The 21,265-nt window shown below is 54.1% G+C and overlaps 10 protein-coding genes across 10 annotated transcripts; 4 read left to right on the top strand and 6 right to left on the bottom strand.

The window, feature by feature from the left end:
• Positions 1-533: 533 nt before the first annotated feature.
• Positions 534-1,576, bottom strand: EsH8_VIII_000518 (uncharacterized protein; the record flags this gene model as incomplete). Its single annotated transcript, XM_083269560.1, has 4 exons — positions 534-875; positions 929-964; positions 1,017-1,113; positions 1,356-1,576. 4 exons carry the CDS (start codon positions 1,574-1,576, stop codon positions 534-536), a joined length of 696 nt encoding a protein of 231 aa, XP_083129328.1.
• A 1,511-nt stretch (positions 1,577-3,087) lies between these two features.
• On the bottom strand, positions 3,088-3,704 carry EsH8_VIII_000517 (transcription initiation factor IIA subunit gamma; the record flags this gene model as incomplete). The annotated part of the gene is made up of 3 exons (XM_083269559.1): positions 3,088-3,240; positions 3,443-3,590; positions 3,658-3,704. 3 exons carry the CDS (start codon positions 3,702-3,704, stop codon positions 3,088-3,090), a joined length of 348 nt encoding a protein of 115 aa, XP_083129327.1.
• Positions 3,705-4,105: 401 nt separating this feature from the next.
• On the top strand, positions 4,106-4,899 carry EsH8_VIII_000516 (H(+)-transporting V0 sector ATPase subunit c''; the record flags this gene model as incomplete). The annotated part of the gene is made up of 4 exons (XM_083269558.1): positions 4,106-4,163; positions 4,226-4,352; positions 4,421-4,729; positions 4,791-4,899. The coding sequence occupies 4 exons, from the start codon at positions 4,106-4,108 to the stop codon at positions 4,897-4,899; spliced, it is 603 nt and encodes a 200-aa protein (XP_083129326.1).
• A 487-nt stretch (positions 4,900-5,386) lies between these two features.
• On the bottom strand, positions 5,387-7,557 carry EsH8_VIII_000515 (uncharacterized protein; the record flags this gene model as incomplete). The annotated part of the gene is made up of 3 exons (XM_083269557.1): positions 5,387-7,104; positions 7,151-7,229; positions 7,282-7,557. 3 exons carry the CDS (start codon positions 7,555-7,557, stop codon positions 5,387-5,389), a joined length of 2,073 nt encoding a protein of 690 aa, XP_083129325.1.
• Positions 7,558-7,893: 336 nt separating this feature from the next.
• Positions 7,894-8,513, top strand: EsH8_VIII_000514 (RNA-binding protein POP5; the record flags this gene model as incomplete). Its single annotated transcript, XM_083269556.1, has 2 exons — positions 7,894-8,107; positions 8,164-8,513. The coding sequence occupies 2 exons, from the start codon at positions 7,894-7,896 to the stop codon at positions 8,511-8,513; spliced, it is 564 nt and encodes a 187-aa protein (XP_083129324.1).
• A 6-nt stretch (positions 8,514-8,519) lies between these two features.
• EsH8_VIII_000513 (GTPase GPN2) lies at positions 8,520-9,687 on the bottom strand (the record flags this gene model as incomplete). Its single annotated transcript, XM_083269555.1, has 3 exons — positions 8,520-9,185; positions 9,239-9,564; positions 9,624-9,687. The coding sequence occupies 3 exons, from the start codon at positions 9,685-9,687 to the stop codon at positions 8,520-8,522; spliced, it is 1,056 nt and encodes a 351-aa protein (XP_083129323.1).
• A 518-nt stretch (positions 9,688-10,205) lies between these two features.
• Positions 10,206-14,994, top strand: EsH8_VIII_000512 (lysophospholipase; the record flags this gene model as incomplete). Its single annotated transcript, XM_083269554.1, has 3 exons — positions 10,206-10,498; positions 10,551-13,444; positions 13,631-14,994. 3 exons carry the CDS (start codon positions 10,206-10,208, stop codon positions 14,992-14,994), a joined length of 4,551 nt encoding a protein of 1,516 aa, XP_083129322.1.
• An 815-nt stretch (positions 14,995-15,809) lies between these two features.
• Positions 15,810-16,409, top strand: EsH8_VIII_000511 (uncharacterized protein; the record flags this gene model as incomplete). Its single annotated transcript, XM_083269553.1, has 1 exon — positions 15,810-16,409. The coding sequence occupies one exon, from the start codon at positions 15,810-15,812 to the stop codon at positions 16,407-16,409; it is 600 nt and encodes a 199-aa protein (XP_083129321.1).
• A 320-nt stretch (positions 16,410-16,729) lies between these two features.
• Positions 16,730-18,363, bottom strand: EsH8_VIII_000510 (pyridoxal phosphate-dependent transferase; the record flags this gene model as incomplete). The annotated part of the gene is made up of 2 exons (XM_083269552.1): positions 16,730-18,189; positions 18,315-18,363. 2 exons carry the CDS (start codon positions 18,361-18,363, stop codon positions 16,730-16,732), a joined length of 1,509 nt encoding a protein of 502 aa, XP_083129320.1.
• Positions 18,364-19,242: 879 nt separating this feature from the next.
• On the bottom strand, positions 19,243-20,772 carry EsH8_VIII_000509 (uncharacterized protein; the record flags this gene model as incomplete). The annotated part of the gene is made up of 1 exon (XM_083269551.1): positions 19,243-20,772. One exon carries the CDS (start codon positions 20,770-20,772, stop codon positions 19,243-19,245), a length of 1,530 nt encoding a protein of 509 aa, XP_083129319.1.
• Positions 20,773-21,265: the final 493 nt, after the last annotated feature.

Raw genomic sequence — 21,265 nt, 5'->3', positions numbered from 1 at the left:
AGCAAAGATGGGTAACTTGTGATGTCTTCTTGATAATCAATGCCCAGCAACAACAAATGATCAACAAATATCTTCCGTTCCAGACCAAGGGAGCGCCAACCTGGACGCTGCAACTCAACATCCTCCACACGGGAGTTGTACGCGCACGATGATCCCAGCGTCGAGGATTCCAGGCTCTTTTGTATGTGGAGATGGGGGCGATTTCATTGAGCCTGGCTCTTGTGGATGTATACTTCAACTGGGCTCTGTATCCGGCTGACGATGGCGATCTTTGTTTCCGTCTGTATTACTCTCGTGAGTGTCTTGTGTTTGAGCAGGTCCTTTCCATTTAGGCATCGAACTTGAGCGAGTGCTTGAAAAGAGACGAGAGGTCGATCACTACGACTTTACATGACTAAAAAAAAGCTTAAAGACACAGAGTATATAATGTCGAATCGAGTCTCGAAGCTTGGTCTATCAAGGGTATACTCTATCTAACATAAGTCACGCGGACGTATTCATGTTCCTGCTCTGTACAGCTTTTTCAACTCGCCTCAAGACCGCTGCCCCGGCGAGTTCAGATCTCCTAGATCAACGATATCCTCGTCCTCGGAATCATCCTTGTCATCGTCAGTGCCATGCGCGGGGGCTAGACCCGGCTGCTGCGGGACCGGCGCGTAGTCTCCAGACTTGTCGGCGGCTTCATCCTTGCGGCCTATAATGACATTGCCAGCCACAAGAAGAGTGGCGCCGACCCACCACAAAGGCGGGAGAGACTCGGAGAAGATGGCGAATCCAAGAATGGCAGTGATGACGAAGTTTGAAGACGTGTTCATGATGGAGACCTGGGTAGTTGATTGACCCTTGGCAAGGGCCTTGGTGAAAAGAGTCCACATCTGCATTGCGTGTCAGCTATGAGTGCGCAGGAGTGCGGGCCAGGTGGACTTACAATGCCGTTGAAGACGAGGTTGAGGCCAAAGAAGATCTGGAGTCTTGTTAGTTTGGCGATAAGGACAGAATGACTGAGTAAGGCCTACCGCTCGCATGACAACTTCAAAGGCACCCTCTATGTCCGAGAGATGGAGAAAGTTAGAGATTGCTTGGGAAATGGTTGTTGTGAGCTCAGTTGTGGTCCTGTATGATTGTGAGTGAGACGCTCAATTAAGAGTGACTTGATATGCATGCGACCCCCATGCGTCATTGAATAGCGCATGGTAATGAAACGAGTCCAAATAAAAACAAAATGGCAGGAAGTAGTACAAGAACATTGAAGAACGATTCAGAGAGTTGGAGTCGGCCCCAAGTCGTGAATTCTTGACATGATACACAGCATCCGATTGAGCCGGTGCTGTCAGGCACAAGAGACTAAAACTCACAGCTTTGCAAACACGCCATTAAAGGCAGCGCAGGCGCCGCTCGCAACTGCGAGCACAATCCACTGGTTTCGTCGCGCCCAAGTCATGGTTACTTCAGTTCCGTTGTTGTCGTCGTCGTTGTCGTCTGCTTCGGTCGACGGTTGGCTGTGTGCGTCGTCCTCGTGCTGTGGGAGCAGCGGGCGGCGCTCATTGTCCAGGGTCGTCGTCGTCGCGGCGGCCATGGTGGGTATCTGTTCCTTTTCAGGACGATCGGGGGCGGATACAGCGGCGGGATGTCGTTGGCGGAGCATTATGTGGAGAGAGAGGGAGGAGATTGCTGCCGAGCCCCTGCTGGGGGATGGGTGGTGGTGGGCTTGGCGATGAGATGAGGTAAGTCAAGCTAAGGTACGCTGCGGTCAGTGCAAGACCGGCCGACGCACACGTGTGGGAGGGAGTATGTGCGCGTAGAGACGGAGCCTGAGGAAGTCTGACGGCGACTTGTGTTGGCTCAATGTGGATGGGTGTTTGACAAGTCTTGAAAAGCCGCACGACTAATGTAGGGGAATCCCGGCGTGTGCAAGTCAAACGGCACGTGTGGCTTCAAGACCTCGGCGTCGGAGGAACAAGTTTCGCTCTCAGACCAGCACGCCAGATGCATAGACACGAGTTTAGAAGTGCCGTGTAAGAGACAAAGAAGTGTGATTGGTAACCAAACCGCTGGAAAAACGAACCGTTGAGCCTAACGATAGAAAGGGGCGACGTCGGGTTCTCCAATTGCAAGTGAAGGACAGGAACTGGGAGACACAGTTGACAGTTCGGATGTTTGCCCCATTTCCGGAAAATGGGGTCCGGCTCTGCAGGTACCCGGCATCGGCCATATCCCCTCCTCAATGAGTCCGGAAGCGACACAGTTGGGATCCAACGTTGATGCAAATTGCTTGCTTCCTGTGATTCTGTGCAGGCACTCTCAATGTTCTGCAAGGCTTGAGAGAGCCTATCGGCGTTTAGAATGCCGCCTCATAGACCTCAGGAGCGAAAGTTCACCAATCAGACAGTGTGGGCCTAAGTGATAAGATGACGTATGGAGCTTCGCATTGCCGTCAAAGACCAATATTGGCTCGGGCTTCGGGGCAATTGTCTACTACCCAATGTGCTTCTACTGATGCAATGATCATATTACGACGGAAACACATTAAAATTCAATGAGTCCTTGGCGCACTTGCAAGCGAATTGTATTGGCAATGCGGTGGCTGGCGGAACTATATAGGGTACGGTCCATGGCGATTGCCTCAGTTCCTACATACCCTCCTCCGCATGGCAAGTTCGCAGCGAACTCCAGCCGAACTATCGAATTCACACGCGAGAGTCGGCGAAGTATTTTGGCACCTTCGACCATTGCTGGCAGCAATTATTTAAAACTTCATGGGTAGTTCACAGTGAAATGCTACCAAGGCACCTGCGAACGGCGCAATCTTCATATGAGCATCTAGTTTATTGACTCTCGAGCGTATTCATATGAGTACGTGCTTGTAAAACCTCTTGTGGTATCAAAATCGCAATCTTGGGTAAACTCCCATAATTCCCAGCCCGTAACCATCATAAGACCATGAACCTGAACGCCAAATATATGCAGCCGCTGAGGGCGCTCGTCATCGTCGTGACCCTCGACCGAAAATGCGTATTCACCCGTATACGAAAAAGATGGCAGAGGCCGCCTCCGGTCTTCTCGTTCGACTGGTCTTTATGCGCCACTTCAAGGTCCTTCGCCCGGCTTCTTGGCGTTGCAACTGACAATCTTGACTTTGTCCGCCGTAACGATCTGCCCGCCGTTGTCGAGTTTGAACTGGACATTCTTGATAAGAAAAGTCCAGACTTCGTCACAGAAACGGTAGGTGCTCAAGCTTCCCTGTAAGGCACGCAGCATTAGCCTTCTTGTTCGCCGCGAGTATACAGTTGCCGAATAATGCGCCACACTGCTCATCTGCTGAGACTATGTTCGCGCTTCAAAACCCAAGTTCGCAACAAGGACAATGGGCGCCTAAGTACAGCGATTGGAGTCGCTAGCGACGGGAGACGAAGAGGAAGGAAAGCCCGTATTGGACACTTACCTTGAACGTCAGACGGGCCTTAACACTCTTCTGGAGGGCTTCAGTGATGGCTTGATCGAAGTTGGCAAGAATCTTCATCGCCAGCTGCGGATGGATGCGTTCCTCGCTGATCAGATCATCGAGCATGTCCGTTAGCGCAAGGCCGATGCTGCGACAAACCAGAGTTAGTCATCTATAGTACAAGTGTGTAGTAATTATCATGAATGGCGCAGTACCTGCTACGGCGGTAAAGCTCGTAGAACGATTGAGGTGCGGCTGCCATCTTGGAGATTTATTCTGATCTCCTGGGGGCGGGCGTCGATTTGGGTGGTTGTGAGTGTGAAAGAGACAAGGTTGTATTTATAGTGACCTTGTTTGAGGATATCCTTGGTTCCCGCTTACTCATCTACTTGAAGTGGAGCTATCCTTGCCTTTCTACGGCTGCCTGTCCTGTCGCAACCTGTCTCTGGCGCCTCCTTACTTTGCCGTGGATTACCTAAGGACAACAACGCATACGCATGTCATGTGACCTTGCCGAATTTGGGTCGCTCGCTCTTGCCTTACCTCAGATACCTTACCTCACTCGCTTGGCCTAGATAGCTCGACGTAGCTGCAACCCCCCCCAGACTTCCGCCGTCAACCACCATCCACGATACCGGTAACGACACACGCCAAACGAGCACGATGAGTCTCACATATGGCCTGGGAGGCATTGGGAGCACCCTCCTCGTTGTGGGAACTTGTACGGACCTGCCCTGCGATGCCTAGACGATCCGCGACAGCGCTGGCTAACACCTCGAACAGACATGCTCTTCACGGGATCGGGCGAGGCCTTTAACGTCGGCGATTTCCTCGAATCTATCTCTCCTTACGCTTGGGCGGACACGGGCATCGCTCTTTGCATTGGTCTCTCCGTTGTGGGCGCGGCATGGTATGGACAAGCTTTCGCATCACCGAGCAACGATTCGACGCGGGCTACATCTAACAGGGCATGTCTAGGGGTATCTTCATCACTGGCTCCTCCATTCTCGGCGCGGGTGTCAAGGCACCACGCGTGCGAACCAAGAACTTGATTTCCATTATTTTCTGCGAAGTCGTCGCCATTTACGGCGTCATCATGGCCATCGTCTTCTCCGCTCAGCTTGAGAATGTCCAGGGCGAGGCCTTGCACAGCGGCAACAGCTACTACACCGGATTCGCCCTATTTTGGGCTGGCATCACCGTCGGAATGTGCAACCTCATCTGCGGTGTCGCTGTTGGCATCAACGGCAGTGGAGCTGCGTTGGCCGATGCCGCCGACCCCACACTGTGAGTTTGGGTTCGGATTCAAGGAAAGGATACCTCAGCATACTGACTGGTTGGTACACAGTTTCGTCAAGATTCTCGTAGTAGAGATTTTCAGCTCCGTTCTTGGTCTTTTCGGTCTGATTGTCGGACTCCTTGTTTCTGGCAAGGCCAACGCCTTCGGCAAGGTATAGGTACTGAACACCATTCAAACGATACGAGAGGTATAAAAGGAGGAGGTTACCATGGACAGCTTAACAAATGTCTACCTCGGACGATGTACAGTGGAGCACTGCATTACACCAAGGCTACTTGGGCGGGCGTTAATGGCATACAGGCAGGGCGAGGATATTTTGTATTGTACACTATCGAAGTATTATGGCTCTTCATCGACATGATTTTCTGTACGAGCAACTTCCACAACAAGCACGATGTATTTTGAGACTTTGAAAGAGACCGGGTGTTTTTTTTATGTTGCTTGTAGTTGCCTTAGCAAACGGAGTTTCTGAGGCATAACCCCTCAGTGTCTTTGACTCCAAGTACTGCGGAAGCAGCCAAAGAAGTGATGGTTCGGCTGGGTGGAGGGAATGACTGGCTTGTAGTACAACGCGGCGAATAACAGGAATAACATTTCAATGCTATCGTTTACTAAATCTACCCAATCCATCACTTAATGCATGTTCAGATTGCCACGCGGATTTCCCCAATCAGAAGCGCATCAGCCTTGGCCCCCTTCTTCAATGGTTCCGACCCCTTCGGCAAGGCAAGAAGTGCGTTCGCAGATCTCAAGCTGCCGACCTTGGAACTTCGCTGGCCGCCAGTGCTGCTAGCCGAAAGCACACCGTCTTTTCCTACCGTGACGACAGCGCGGTGATATTCTGGCCGTAGCTTATCAAGGGAGAAGTCGTGGGCCAGTGTAACAGGAACCTTGGGGAGGCCCACGGGCTCGATGCCGGAGAGCTTATGCAATGCCGGCAGGACAAAGAGATGGAAGGTTACGAGAGCCGATGCTGGATTTCCGGGTAGGGAAAAGATAGTTTTGGTAACACGGTCGCCGAGCGTCTTCTTAACCGGCACCGTAGCGAAGGTGGTCGGCTTGCCGGGTTTCATGGCCACACGGCCAAAGTGGATTGTGCCGCCGAGCGAGCGCTCAATAGTGGGTTTCAGGAGATCAAGCTCGCCCATAGAGACTCCGCCCGTGGTGATGAGAAGGTCGCTGCGGCGGAGGCCCTCACGCAGGTTCTCCTCGAGCGAGTTGGCCTTATCGCGCGCGATGCCGAGGTCGACGACCTCGAAGCCCCATTGGCGAGCTGCTGACATGAGTGTGATGCGGTTTGTATCGCGGACTTCTCCTAGGCGGAGGCCACCAGGGCGGTCTGGCTCTATGATCTCATCACCTGTGGAGAGGATGCCAACGACCGGGCGCTTGTAGGTCTTGACCTCTGCAACACCCACGGCCGCGAGCAGACCGATTTCGCCGCCGACGCCGGAGATTTGCTCTCCTTTCTTTAGAATCACGTCGTTCTCCTTAATATCGCTGCCCACTTCCCGGATGTTCTCACCCTGCTTGACCTCGTCGGCGAGGATTTCCACCTCCTTCTCTTCCTTGCCATCATCTGTCTTAGATTTCAGAGCGGTATCTTCTACCATGATGACGGAGGTGGCTCCTGGCGGCAAAGGCGCACCTGTTGTTATTCTGGCGATCTCGCCTTCCTTGAGTGTCTTCACGTCGCCTGGAGCGGCATGGGATACCGCTGTGACAGGGAAGACACCCTTCATGTTACCGTCCTCCGGCACAACAACGGCATACCCGTCGACTATACTAGCGCGGAACGCGGGTACGCTTTCTCTAGCAGTGACATCCTCCGCCAATACTGAATTCACAATGTTGACATCAACTTTGGAGGTAACAATCTCAGCGTCAGGGGTGAAATCCTTGATCAGTCTCAAGGCATCGTCCACTTCTAGCATTGGGTATGGTGACTCTCGGTATCTGCGGGATGGACCAAGGCTTGGGTCATTGGATAAAGGGTTGTCTCCTGGCTTCGTATGTCTGACGAGGCCCCCATGTCCATGTCCGTGACCGTGGGAATGGCCGTGGCCGTGACTGTGGTCGTGGCTGTGATCATGGCTGTGATGGTCGTGAGAGTGGTCGTGGCTTTTCTGAGATTTCGATGTCGCAGCTGCGCTCTGGGGGTCGATACCTGCTTCGGACTCAAGCTTCTTGACTCCACCTTGGTGAAGTATCCGAGAATCAGCACCGGCGGCCTGGACACATGCATGGGGCAGTGTCTTCAAAATGGCTTGTAAGTTCTCCTTGGCGCCCTTGGGGGATCCAGGTAGGGTAACTATGACAGTGCTATTCCGAACACCTGCAACCGGTCTAGACATCATGGCGACTGTGGTTGTCAGCATGGTCTTGGTTAATGTATTGCCTTCACTTACATGGAGTAACGGCCAGAGAGGCAGCCAACATTCCGTGTACCAGACCTGGGGCGGTCTTGTGGAGGAGAGTGCCAACAGCCTGTACAATATGATCAACATCAAGCAACGTAACTAAAAGATGACCACCATACCTCCGGCGTACTATCTGACACCGCAAAGCCAGTCCCGCCAGTGGTAAGGATTAGGTTAACTCCTTCAGCTGGACCTAGGTCTGCCCACAGCATGATTTGCCGTTGAAGCTGGGGAACGTGATCTTGCACGATCTTGGTCTCGGTGACCTCCCACTTCCCGCCACCTTCATTCTCGATGACATCTCTCAGGACGAGTTCCGACTTATCTGTCGAAGGATCCTTGGAAGCTGTCGTCGAGACGATCAGAATAGCTACTTTGAGAGGGGTATCACTCATGATAGCGGTCGTGTAAGTAAAGTTGCCGAGAACGCCGATTAGAGATCGACCTGCGAGACACACTTTAATCTAAGAGGGCCTGGCTGTTCCTGAATAAACTACCGATGACACCTAGATATCGCTCCAGTAGACTATGCCTAGTGACGTCGGGAGCTCGTAGAGTAGCTACCGATGAGCGAAGCTCCCCCGCCTTAGTCAGCGACATCCCGCGCAGCCCCACTCCGAAAGACCGACCTTCAAGTGTCCCGCGAGTACGTACCTCGAGGCTTGAACTTTTCAATAATCAACTTCAAGAATCAACTTTACTCTGAAAGACACTGGGCCCGACACCACACAATGGTCCGAATAAAGGAGAGATACGTTCTTGTAAACATTCTATACCCTCCAGAGCCGTCGAAACAGCAAACAAGCAGTGTACCGGACTTTGTGGTTTTGCATCAACCGACGACTGGCAGTCTCACTCCCCAGTCTTTGTTGAAAGCGATCCGAGCTGAGGTTGCTACCCTGTTTGGCGATTATGGCTCTGGTGCCATAGAGGGGAACCTTTCAGGTGAGCCGGAAACAATTACAAATTTTGTTTGCGAACAGCACCTAACAGCCATGCAGTAAAGTACCTCTCTCCGGCAACGTCAACTTTCATCTTGAAGGTGAAGAGAGCACACTACCGTCTTGTCTGGGCCGCCCTGACTTTCTTGGATCGCGTCCCTCTCAAAAGCGGAGATGGCAAGCCTTGCACCTTCAAAGTCGTCAGGGTGAGCGGCACTATCCGAAAAGCTGAGGAGGAGGCCATCCGGCAGGCCAGGCAGCTGGTTCTCGCTGCCAAGGACTCTGCTGCCGCCACCGCGAGTGGCGCTTTGCCGCTTTTCTCCGAGTCCAAGACCCAGCCCGAGGACACTATTATGTTCGACGCGTCGGATATTTCTGACGAGGATGACCTGATTGAGGAAGACGGCTGAAGGGTATCATTTGTTCTTGCGCACTACTTTTATACCACTATCTGCGGGTACCGTCATGTCGCCAAAATCTGGGTCATAATCGTCCGCAGCCGGGGCAGCCTGACCTGCATTAGGATCCTCCCCCTCCCGCATTTTGGCCTGCTCCTCCCATTCTTTCCGATCTAGCTCATCATATTCGGCCTTGCGGTCGATCCAGCGCTCCTGAATATCCCCGACATCCATCATGGACGACTCGTTGCGCATGGCGACCTGCCAGACAGTATCGTTCGCTCCTTCGGCGCTTCCGAAGGCGTATCCTCCCGCTCGATCGATGACTCGTAGAAGGTGCATCATGCTCTTCTTGTCTTCAACTGCAAGGACCTCAAAGCGGACCAGCCCGTAGCTCTCAATCATGTTCGCAACCGCTTCATTCAGTCGGCCGAACTTCTCGTTGCGCATGACCGGTGACTCCTCTTCTAGATGGGGGATCAGGTACGAAAGGTCATCGACGTCGGTGTAGAATTCGAGATTGAAGGGAAGGGTGTCATAGGAGGCGACTTTGTCGATTTTGGTCAGTACGTTGATGTGTGGCATATCCATCTGAAGCATGGCGCGAAGGGCCAAGAGTATGTTGGAGATGTAGAGCGAGGGTTGGGTTAGGCAGAAGGAGTCGGATAGGTGTACGACAACGAGCTGAGACGGAGTCAGTGATGTCACGCCAAGAAGAAAGCATATGGGGGACTGACTCTGAAGCCAGCCTTTTGCAGCTTGAAGAAGATGTTGCGCAGAGAGTTGTGATGTGTGTATAGCTCAACCTGCCCCGGGCAGTCGAACAGAATATAGTCTTCGCTAAATTCTTTCAACCCCTCTTCAAGCCATTCCATGTTGTGTTCCAGCTCCTCCAAAGCATAGAGAATGCCACCGTTTGGCCCTAGCCTGTCGCCCGCCATGATGTCCTCTAGTTTGACAAGATCTCGAATGTCGAGCGCTTTCGGGTAGTTCGTATGGTCGTTTGCGGGATCTAGATTCACGACAGAGCATGCTCGGCCAATCGCGCCCATAAACTGGTGCACTAGGTGCAATGTGTTAACTCCCAAGACCACGAGATATGTGTTGGCAAGGGTAGCTTACTGCCATCGCAGTAGGTACTCTTTCCAGAGCCTGGACTGCCCAGGACGAGCTGCGCAAACGGCATTGAGTCTGGCTTTGAAGAATTCGTTTCGGAAATGTGTTGCCTCAGTTGGAGAGAAATTTAGAGCAGCTGGTGGTGTTGAAATATGTCTGTCGTGGAGCGTGACCAGATCTTGAAAGTTGAGGTTTCCGAGACCGACGGTGCCCCTCCACGCAGCATTACCAACAGTGGATTCACTGGATGCTGGAGGCACTGGAGGGCCTGGCGTCACATGCCGCACGTTCCGTTCTGGGACTTTTTAGCGGGGTGGGGCGGCACAATCGCTGACCGCCCGTGCTCCATTTCCTTGATTTTCTAAGCTTCTTCAAGCTCCCCCACAGGGCAAAGCTCTTTTCTTCCCTCTTCTATCTTTCTCCAACCACCTCTTGACCTCGGTCTTGGGTCTCAGCCACCACCAACGGCTTAAAACCTACCCCTTGCCGCGCCCTGTTTCCCCCAGGGTTGCGTCCATCATGTAACCTGTCTTTTTTTTGCCTTTGCACTATGCTGCAACGCCCGTTTTATCGCCAAACACCATAGTCATGTCGTCGTCCGACATTTCGAGTGCCGCTCACGCGGTGTCAGAGAGCTTGTCGGCTACGATGAATGCATCTCCCAAGGCTCTGCCTTCCGCGTTTACGCGCGCGCAGGAGGTCGTCGCAGCTCAAGGATCGTCTAGCTGGTTGGGTCTGTTTGGCAGATTCATACTGGCCATTCTCTCCTTGATCTCTTCGATTCTCTATTGGGCTATACGAATCGTCACTATCACAATCCCGACCGTCTTGTTCACCCTGTTCTCGACGAGTTGGACTGTGACGATGAACGCTACTACTTTGTACGCGCCTATAATCGAACCTACATCTGAGCCCCTGCTAACTTTTTTATAGGATGGTCATTATGGTCGCCATCATATCCGCTGTCAGTTGGGTAGTGCGTTACCGCATTCTCAACATGTACTCACGGCTGCCTCCAGAGCCTCAGAGGAAGGAGCCGGACGTTGATCTGTTTCCCGACACACATGATGAGGGTAAAAAGGCTGGCCTCTCGAGCTACTTGGACGAGTTTCTGAGTGCTATCAAGATTTTTGGCTATCTGGAACGACAGGTTTTCCATGAGCTGACCAGGAGCATGCAAACTCGAAAGCTGATTGCTGGCGAGACCTTCAACCTGGAAGAGGAGAAGGGATTTTGCATTGTTGTCGATGGCCTCGTTGAGATCTTTGTCAAATCTGGCCGAAATGCCAGAGCCATGGACCCAGATCCTTTCGAGAGCTTTGGAGCAGACTCTGCATACGCTGAAGAAGAGGACGATATGTCACCTACTGGGCAGAGGTACCAACTGCTCACAGAGGTTCGCAATGGAGCGCCGATGTCATCCTTGTTCTCAATCATGTCTCTGTTTACAGAAGATGTCAAACTTCGGTCAACAGATGATGATACACCAGAACCCACGGCGGGCAGCGCTGGGTTGAGAACCTCTCCATTTCCGCGTAATGCTGGTTTTCGCCGCATGCCATCGGATCCCGCAAGTCCGTTCCCGGCGACACCTGAGTTTCCCGAGAGCGCTGACGAAAGGCCAGCCGTGAGGATTGAGGAGCCACCCAAACGATCCGTCACGCCGAATTTGCCCGGCAGCGCAAGGATCCCGCCGATATCCCTTGATCATCCTGGTAGCGCTCGTCAACCGAAACGCCCTCCGCTCCAGAGTCGGGCAACGTCCGGCTCGGCTCACCCAGATATCATCGCTAGGGCAACGGTTGACACGACCATCGCGATTATCCCAGCCAGTGCTTTCCGCCGGCTGACCAAGGTGTACCCGAAGGCAACCTCCCACATTGTGCAGGTCATTCTCTCTCGCTTTCAAAGAGTAACGTTAGCGACGGCTTACAATTATCTTGGACTCACTGGCGAGGTCTTGCAGACAGAAAAGAACATGCTGTCTTTCACTACCTGCCAGCTACCCAATATGCTCCGAGGCGATGCTTTGCAGCGTCTGAAGGAGAAGTTTGACCGGGAACGGGAAAGAGTTGGCGGTGAATCTGAGAGCAAAGGGATCGCGCTGCATAACGCCAACGCTCATCGCCGTCGCAAATCAACCTCAACTCTTCGGAAGGACGCTATGATGCATTCTATGACTACGAAGGAGAGGTCACTCTCCCAGGCGGCCTCAACAATCGCGCCGCCTAGGGAGAGAGCTTCAACGCACGCTAGCCCTGGCGACCTTCTGGCCAACATTCAATCTGCACGGTACGGTGACCATCGGCCGTCGGGCGCGAGCAGTGTTCACCTGGAACAAGTTGCCGATGCCTTTCGGAATGAGGGCGCGAGCCCCCTTGCTCAGCGATCTTTCAACCCTTTCACGACTCAGAGACATTCTCGAGTATCGGTTGACGGCCGTGAATCACTGGACGAGGACAATCTATTCCGCCAGTCGATTTTAGAGTGCATGTTCAAGGCTATTGGTCTCAGCAGCAATGGAAGCGTCTCTCGCGAAGCCGAGTCTGTCGAAGGTTCTCCACGGCTGTTCTCCTATGACCAAAGACGACCAAGACCCGGTCACGGTAATAATGCCTTTGGTCTCATGGGCCCATTTGATGTCGCTGGAGATGGCGACACGGAGTCAATGACTTCCGGAGGGTATACCCTGAATACCCCGCCGAATGCCCACATCCTTGCGAACGACATGAAGGATGACGTTGAGATCGTGTTCTTCCCCAAGGGCTCTGTTTTGGTTGAGCAAGGCGAGCGCAACCCTGGCTTGTACTACGTTGTTGACGGGTTTCTTGACATCTGCACAAGCAAAGAGGATACTTCAGCGGACATCTTACAGTCATCGAGCAAGACATCACTGCACACGGACTACCTTGCGATGGATGGCTCTGTAAACCTGGACACGAAGAAGAAGCAACCGTACCGCCGAAGTGTATCACTAATCAAGCCTGGTGGTCTTGCAGGCTATGTCGGCACCGTTTCCTCATACCGTTCTTTCATCGATGTTGTGGCCAAGACGGATGTCTATGTTGGCTTTCTTCCGCGGTCCGCACTTGAGAGAATCGTTGATCGTTATCCCATTGTTCTGCTCACAATGGCCAAGCGATTGACTAGTCTACTTCCGCGTCTCATCATGCACATCGACTTTGCGCTTGACTGGGAGCAGGTCGATGCTGGTCAAGTTCTCTTTCACGAAGGTGAAGAAAGCGAGGCCATTCACATCGTCCTCAATGGTCGACTGCGCCTCGTACAAGATAGGAAGGATGGCGGTGTCAGTGTTCGGGCAGAATTTGGTCAGGGTGAAAGTGTTGGAGAACTGGAAGTCCTGACAGAGTCGGTCAGACCTGGAACCCTCCACGCCATTCGTCAAACCGAATTGGTCAAGTTTCCTCGCACACTCTTCAACAGTCTTGCTCAGGAGCATCCCAACATCACGATCAAGATTTCCAAGATCATCGCGTCGCGCATGCGGAATCTGGTCGATGACCCGTCGCAATTGCTCTCTCGAGAGGCGGGCAATGTCAACACGATAAGCAAGGGCTCTTCGTCACTCAACTTGAGGACTGTTGCAATCTTGCCCGTAACTTCGGGTGTCCCAGTTGTTGAGTTCGGTAACCGGTTGATGAACGCTTTGGCTCAGGTCGGCCCTGCAAATGGTGCCACCTCTCTCAACCAGTCCGCAATTCTCAACCACCTTGGCAAGCATGCATTCAACAAGATGGGCAAGCTCAAGTTGTCCCAGTACTTGGCCGACCTGGAGGAGAAGTATGGTCTGGTTGTCTACGTCGCAGGTAAGAAACCCTCCCCCGTTTCTTTCTTTCCTTACCTACCTGTCCCTTTTATGATGAACAAACCTGTTTCCCGAGGCAAGACCGTTGAGGGCCAAACATTAACTCTAATTTTTTCCTGATTGGACGCAAATCCTACATTATCTTGAAGAATCCTACAGTATGATCAAGGCGCTAATCATACATCAGATACCAATGTCAATTCTCCCTGGACCCAGACTTGCATCACGCAAGCTGATTGCATCCTTCTGGTTGGTCTCGCCGAGGGTTCCCCTGAGATCGGCGAATATGAACGTTTCATGCTGGGAATGAAATCAACAGCAAGGAAGATCCTTGTCCTCCTACACGCCGAACGGTACTCCCCCTCTGGCCTGACCAGAGCTTGGTTGAGGAATCGTATGTGGATCAATGGCGGGCATTACCATGTCCAGATGCCACTCGGTGCGAACATCATGCCTGTGCATCCGCCCTCGAAGAGGACCAGTACGACTTTGAAAGAACGGGTCCAGATCATTCAGGCAGAGATCCAGAAGTACACCTCGAGAAAAGTGCGACACAGTCCTTTTTACTCTCCAGATGCGCCGTACAAGGGTGACTTTCACCGTCTTGCAAGGCGACTTTGCGGCAAATCCGTTGGACTTGTTCTTGGCGGAGGCGGAGCCAGAGGCATCACGCAAATCGGCATCATCCAGGCCATGGAGGAGTCTGGCATTCCCATTGACGTCGTTGGTGGCACGTCCATCGGATCCTTCATTGGCGCTCTCTATGCTCGTCACGCCGATGTTGTTCCTATCTTCGGTCTTGCCAAAAAGTTCTCAGGTCGTATGGCTAGTATGTGGCGGTTCGCTTTGGATCTCACGTATCCGACGGCCTCGTACACCACGGGGCACGAGTTTAACCGTGGTATTTTCAAGACTTTTGGCAAAACTCAGATCGAAGACTTCTGGCTCGAGTTCTACTGCAACACTACGAACATTAGCAAGAGTCGAATCGAGTACCACACTAGTGGCTACGCATGGAGGTACATTAGAGCCTCTATGTCATTGGCCGGCTTGCTTCCGCCCCTGTGTGACGAAGGAAGCATGCTTTTAGACGGTGGCTACATCGACAATCTGACTGTCTCACACATGAAAAGATTGGGGGTAGACACTATCTTTTCAGTGGACGTCGGGTCCCTTGACGACGACACCCCGCAGGCATATGGTGATTCGTTGTCGGGAGTGTGGGCATTCTGGAACCGGTGGAACCCATTTTCGGGGACTCCCAATCCTCCGACACTGGCGGAGATCCAGGCTAGACTGGCCTACGTGTCTAGCGTCGACGCTCTGGAACGAGCTAAGACAATGCCTGGCTGTTTTTATATGCGGCCTCCTATTGATGATTATGGTACGCTCGATTTTGGCAAGTTTGACGAGCTGTACCAGATGGGATACAAGTATGGACAGGAGTACCTGCAAAAGCTTAGAGATGACGGGGCTCTGCCGTTCATGGAGGAAACAGAAGCCAAGAAGGCGATGCGGAGGACCATGGCGCCTAGGAGAGCAAGCATCTAGTAGACGTGGAAACCCTAGACATGGTTGACACAAGCAGTATGAAACAATACCACTAGTTCCTTAACATCTGCCAATCACGCCTTTTCTTTTCCCACAATGCGCCTCAAAATCTTCCGTTGCTCCATGCGCCGGGTATCAGTGGGCTCGACCGCCTGTCAAAGCGTTCAACTGGTGCCAGAGATATCCTTTACATCACCGCGCGGCTAAGACAAAGCCTCATTCCCAACAGCATGTTGGAGCCAAGTGGTCTCATGATGTGGCCCGTTAGCTCTTGAGCTGTGCATAAGCTGCGAAGGCATTGATTGGCCGCTTAGAGATTGTGGCGGGGAGCTATGGCCAGATCGAGATCTGACGTCAATATCTTGGCAAGCGACGGGTCGATTCTGGATCGGCTCATGACATCATGCAGCACAGTGACGACAAGCTCTCAGTTAAGGCCCAATGGGAAAGCTCCCCAGGACCCTCGACAATGAACATCCGTGGGTATCTGGTGTCAGGTATTGATGCGGAGGAATGCCAGCGGTGAAAGGAGGGAAAGGTGGATTTTCGGAAATAAATGTACGATGCCTGCCCTTGCACGCATCAGTCCCGAATGCCGTTGGAAAGTGCCACCCATCAAAGACTCTCCCCTGCATGTTTTGTCTCGATCCGGCGAAAGACGACAGGGCACACCACCTACATCCTTTGGGGTATATAACCCGGTTCAATTACCCCGTACACTAATACCACCACCAACGCCGCCGTTGAGCCTCGAGTTCTCTTGGACGCAAAGACAAACCAGACACACATCCAACCCACATTTAATCAACTTCGCAATGGTCAAGCCAGGCAAGCTTCTCCCTCCTGATCCTCGACCATGGACGGCGGATCCACAAAGCCGTAAAGCTCGCAAGGAGATGGAAAAGGAGGTTGGGGGGTTCGACTGGGGCCAGGCCCTAGCCCTTGGGCTGATCGGCGCCACCGTTGTCTTTGGAATTGACAAGTCCCTAAAGAGGTACGAGGAGAAGCACGATGAGGGAGGGACAAATGACGAGAGACGTCGTCAGCGGCAGTCACGGTCGCGGCCGCCGCGTAGCAGTCGGAGTCAAGCCGGGTATGAGAGGAACAGGACGTATGACCGCGACGATAGGAGCTACAGAGACGACAGAAGCGAAAGGGATTACTACGACCGAGATTGGGACGAGAGAGAGTACAGGTCCGTGAGGGACTACGGCCGCGATCTGGAACGGGAGCCGGAGCCTGAGCCTGAGCCTGAGCCTAGTCGGTGGCGTGAAGGCAGCGTGAGGGATGAGCGGGAATACGCTCGTGCCGTTGACCAGTTTGAGCGGGATTATGGCTATGGCCGGCGGTATGATGAGCCGAAGCGCAGTCGGAGCATCCCGGCCTCGCGGGCAAGGGAGTATTCGAATTGGTAAACACCCCCCGGCGGTAATCGGCATTACCCGACTGGGACTTCCTCAAGGCCATTCGGTTGTACAACATTACAAAATTACATCATTAAACGACATCACGACAACGATTATGAATAGCATTTGGGGCGTATGGCACGCACAGAACAAGAACAGACCATGAAACATTGACGAAATTATATTAGCATAAGACGAATGGAAAAGGGGGCGGCACGAGAGCGAGCATTGGGATAGTTGAGGCTTAGTCTATCGCATCGTATGCGGATTCTCTATACATATCTAGCGAGTTTGAACATGCACTTCAGTTTACGCTCACCTTTGCAACCTCACTGCCGTTCTGCCAACGCCTTCTCAGTCGCCGAGACCATGATATCAAACGCCTTCTTGACGTGCTCCTCCTCAATAACCTGGCTGCTTCCCGTGCACATCCGGATGCCATACGTCCCGTGCAGCGTCGTCGGCGTGAGGTAAATCACGCCCTCGCCATTGATCCCCTCCAGCACCGCCTCCGTTAGCTTGTTCCTCTCCTCGCGGCTCCACCCCTCGCGGCCCTTGCACGTGAACACCACCAGCGCGAACCTAGGGCCCGTGATGATGTCGAACAGGTCGCTCCGGTCCCGCAGCATCTCGGCGAACCTCTCGCCGCACTTGATCCCCCGCCCCAGGTGGGCACGGATGCCGCTGGCGCCGTACGCGCGGAGCACGAACCACAGCTTCAGGCTGCGGAAGCGGCGGCCCAGGGGGATCTGCCAGTCGCGGTAGTCCGTGACCAGCCCGGCCTCGGAGAACTGGTTGCGGAGGTACGCGGGCTTGATGCTCAGCGACTCGACGAGCCAGGCGCGGTTGCGGACCCAGAGGGCCGAGCAGTCAAAGTTTGTGAGCATCCACTTGTGCGGGTTCACGTTGAAGGAGTGGAAGGCCTCGAGGGGAGGGGTGAGGTGCTGGTGCTCGGGGAGCATCAGGGCGGAGCCGGCGTACGCCGCGTCGACGTGGACCCAGACCTTGTCCTCCCCGGGCCCGGAGGCGAGGGCGTCTCGGATGCCGGGGAAGTCGTCGACGGCGCAGGTGTCCGTGGTGCCCAGGGTCGCCGTCAGGTAGAACGGCTCGAGGCCCTTGGCGCGGAGGGCGGCGACGGTGGACGCCAGCGCGGGGCCGGTCATGGTGTAGCCCGCCTCCGCCGGGGCGGGGACGGTCGCGAACCGGACGCCAAGGATCTTGGCCGCCTTCTTGGTGGACGAGTGCGCCATCTCGCTGCCGAGGGCGACGAGCTTCGAGCGCAGGCGCCACGTCTCCTCCTCCTTCTCCTCCGAGTCCTCGGGGAGGTGGGCCGTCGCCTCGCGGAGGAACTTGTCGCGCGCGGCGACCATGACCGTCAGGATGGCCTCCGAGGCGCTGCCGTGGAGGACGCCGCCGCCCCGCGTCGGGGCCGTGGAGAGGTAGCACGCCGGCAGCGCCAGGAGCTGGGCGAGCCAGTCGAGGACGATCGTCTCGAGCTCCGTGACGGCGGGGGAGCAGATCCAGTTGAAGTGGGCGCCGTTGAAGGCGTTGGAGTAGAGCTCGGCCAGCATCGCCGGGTAGGAGCTAGTGCAGGGGAAGAAGGCGTGGAAGGAGGGGGACTGCCAGTGGGTTATGCCGGGCACGATGTGGGACTGGAGGTCTGCGTGGATGGTCTGCCATGATTCCGGGTCCTCGGGGGCCGAGTTGGGCAGGAGAGGGCGGAGGTAGCCCGGCGTGACGGAGGGGAGGACCTTGGGTTGGGCGGCGATTGTGTCGTAGTATATTGTTACTGTGCCCGTGTTAGTGTTTGTTTTGCTTCTTTGGGACGAGTACTATGAAATTCCGTCGGGGCGAATGAGAAGGAGATAAGATGAGGACGAGTCGATTCGAGTCTCAACGTCGTGAGAGACTTACTATCTTCTATGACCTCCTGGGCGGCGGTACGGAATTGGGACGAGTCCATATTGGTCGGCGAGTCTATTCTTTTCGTGTCTTGCTGTCTGTCTATTTGCAGTACTACGGCGGGGTGGGTTGGCAGGCCGTTTAATTCAAATGGCTCTGGCCAAGAGGTGTCTCGATATTTAAAGGCACGCTTTCCGGGCGTGTGAGAGAAGACGTAGATCGGACAAAGTCAATTGTGCGGTTGGGCATGCGACCAATCAAGCACAATTATAGGCCGGGGTTAGTCTTTGTATTCAAAAAAACCCCACCCTCTAGCACATCACAATCGATCTAAATCCCCGATCCTTGAGGAGTGGATTCGGATGGAGGTTTGCCATAGGCCAAGGGGAGGCAGGAAGTCGGTCGATAACCGGCCGTGTGAGGGGAGTCTCGTGGGGTTGTCGGAACGAAGCTCGGAACGGGCTCGGAACCGCCTCCGGTCATGAAGGATTGTCAACTACATGCCACGTGGACCCGTCGAAAAGGCGTCGACTGGACATGTTTTGTCAAGAGCGACTTGCAATGACAAGGATGGTCATGCATATACGCCTCTCGAATGACTAGTGCTTCCGTTTAAGGTGCTTGCCTGGTGGTTCAGTACTGCCGTCAATCTGGCGGTTGGTTACGGTGCGGAGGATCCGGCCCAGGTCATTTCAAACAAATAAGGATTTGAGAGGTGCTATCCCAGGCTCACTAAATCCACAGGTTTAATAAAAAAGTGATTCATTTTTTTAATTTAATTATTTCCCTTTTCAAACAACTGTGCTAAGCTCCCAGAAACACATCAGCAGTTATGGAGTCCGGCGATTGAATCTTCGGGCGTGCCTCCATTTGCCCGTAGAATCCATACCACCCATCACATTCTTTTACATAGCATCTTGGTATTTTCTTCGTCCACCAATCATATTGCAAACATCTTCGTTGTGCTGACGTTGATCCTGCTCCAGGCCCTTCCGTTGACGGTGCAGTCCCAGAAAATCATGGGCCAATAGACGTGATACAGCCACCATGCCGGCAGCGGATCCCACAGCTCGAACGTTCCGTCTTTCCACAAAAGGACATGTTCCGCAAACCTCCACAGAGAGCGCCCGTATGCTGCAATGGATATCTGGAAGAGCAGCAAGCGTGCCGTTGGGAGCAAGAGAAGAGCAAAGAAGTCGTGGCCGATCCAGTAGTATTTAGCCGGGTTGCTCGGCGTCACAACCTCAATGTCCGAGCCGTTCGCGGACTTGTCGTCGAGGACGGCTAGGTACTGCTCCACCATTTCCGGCGTGTCTCCGAACAGTGCGACGGCGGTGTGCGCCCGCGGGTTGCACTCGATGGGGTACAGCTCCAACTGGCCGGGCTTGCTCATCTTGGCCATGGCCACATCCGTATCGCTTACCATGAAGTCGAAGCTCAGATGCCCCGTAAACCCCTCCCCGAACGAAGCAGCTTGCTTTTTCGTAAACTCCAGCATTGCCTGGGATAAAGACGACTCTGGCGGCAGCGCGACGTAGTGCATCAACAGCTCCGCAGAGTTGCAGGCGACGAAGGCCCTAACCTCACCACGCACCACGAGTGAGTGCGTGCAAAATTCGTGCCCGTCAATGAACTCCTGGAGTAGCCATGGCTCCTTGTCCGAGAGGCCGAGCCACTCGAGATGGTAGATGTGGTCGTACGTCTGCTTCTCCGTCGGCTGCGGCAGCAGCGTCATGTCGCCGCGACCTCTGTCGTTCATGCCCACTGACTTGGCAATGAAGCGCGGCTTCCTGTCGTTCTGGGGCTTGGTCGCCTCTTTCTCAAGGTCATACGACAGCCCTGCAGCGCTCTCGAGAGCAGCAACCATCTCGTTGCGGCTCGTGACGAGGTACGACTCCGGGATGCGCAGCCCGGTCTCCCGCGTGTGGTCCATGAACGAGTCCTTCTCATGCAGGATCCTGGTGCGGGCGACGTCGAACTGCACAGCCCTGCAGCTCGTACGTGCCTCGATGACTTCTTTTACGATGCCGTCTTCTACGGCGGAACCGACGCCGGAGCAGCTGACCCAGAGATCGACCTTTTCCTGCTCAATGATCTTGAGCACAGAGTCCAGGTAGGGGTCGGCACTCCCTCGACCCGGTTTCTGAAGGACGTGGTAGGCGGACAGGGCGCGGGATTTGCTCCCGCATGCATAGGGCGAGAAGTCGGCACCCACGACGCGATGCCCCGCCTGGTGGAACAGTCGTGCCAGGGCGAGGCCTTTTGTCATACCGACACCGGTAACGAGGATGGTTCGGCGCTGCTGGCGTGCGGCAGCGACATGCCCGGAAGCTCGGCTGGGACGCAGGCGCTGCCATGTATAGCACGAGAAGAGTAAAAACGTGTCAAGAGGCAAAAGGGCAAGGCTCAGGGCGATGAGGGCCAGGTTCTTGAGGACCTGGCCAAAAGGGTCGGCCGGAGCGGCAGTCATGGCAGCGACGCTGCTGGGCGAAGTAATCTGAGGCAGCTAGCCCCGTCTCACCAACGAGTTTTTGATTCGATGAGCTGAGCTCGAAAATGAGACGACGGTCGCAAAACAGCCCCCGGACGTGAGCCTACTCGGACGGTTGGCCGAGTAGGACGATTGTAAAGGGGATGAAACAACACTTTTTCTAGGTGCTGTCGTCCTAGGAAGCACAACGGCTGAGGAATGAGACGCAAAAACGCGCATCATGATGGGTTTCCCGAAGGACCCGAGGCACCGCCCACTTGGGCAAGGCATGCGTCATGGACTCCTGGTACGGTTTGGGTCGTACCGAATACGCGCGAAAATGTCTTAGTGCAATGTGTATGTATGATGTTTCTTTCGTGCCAGTTTGTTTGTCCCAATTAGATGGTAAAGCTTGGTTGCGGAATAAAGAAAAAAAACATATTGTAGGAGTCAATGAGACTCATGGGATGAATCCCATTCAGACCCACGCGTG

Source organism: Colletotrichum jinshuiense, chromosome 8, assembly GCF_051148585.1.
Source record: "Colletotrichum jinshuiense chromosome 8, complete sequence".
Lineage (NCBI taxonomy): Eukaryota > Fungi > Ascomycota > Sordariomycetes > Glomerellales > Glomerellaceae > Colletotrichum > Colletotrichum jinshuiense.
Note: the sequence above shows the minus strand (reverse complement) of the source record. Positions and strands in the feature narration are given on the sequence as shown.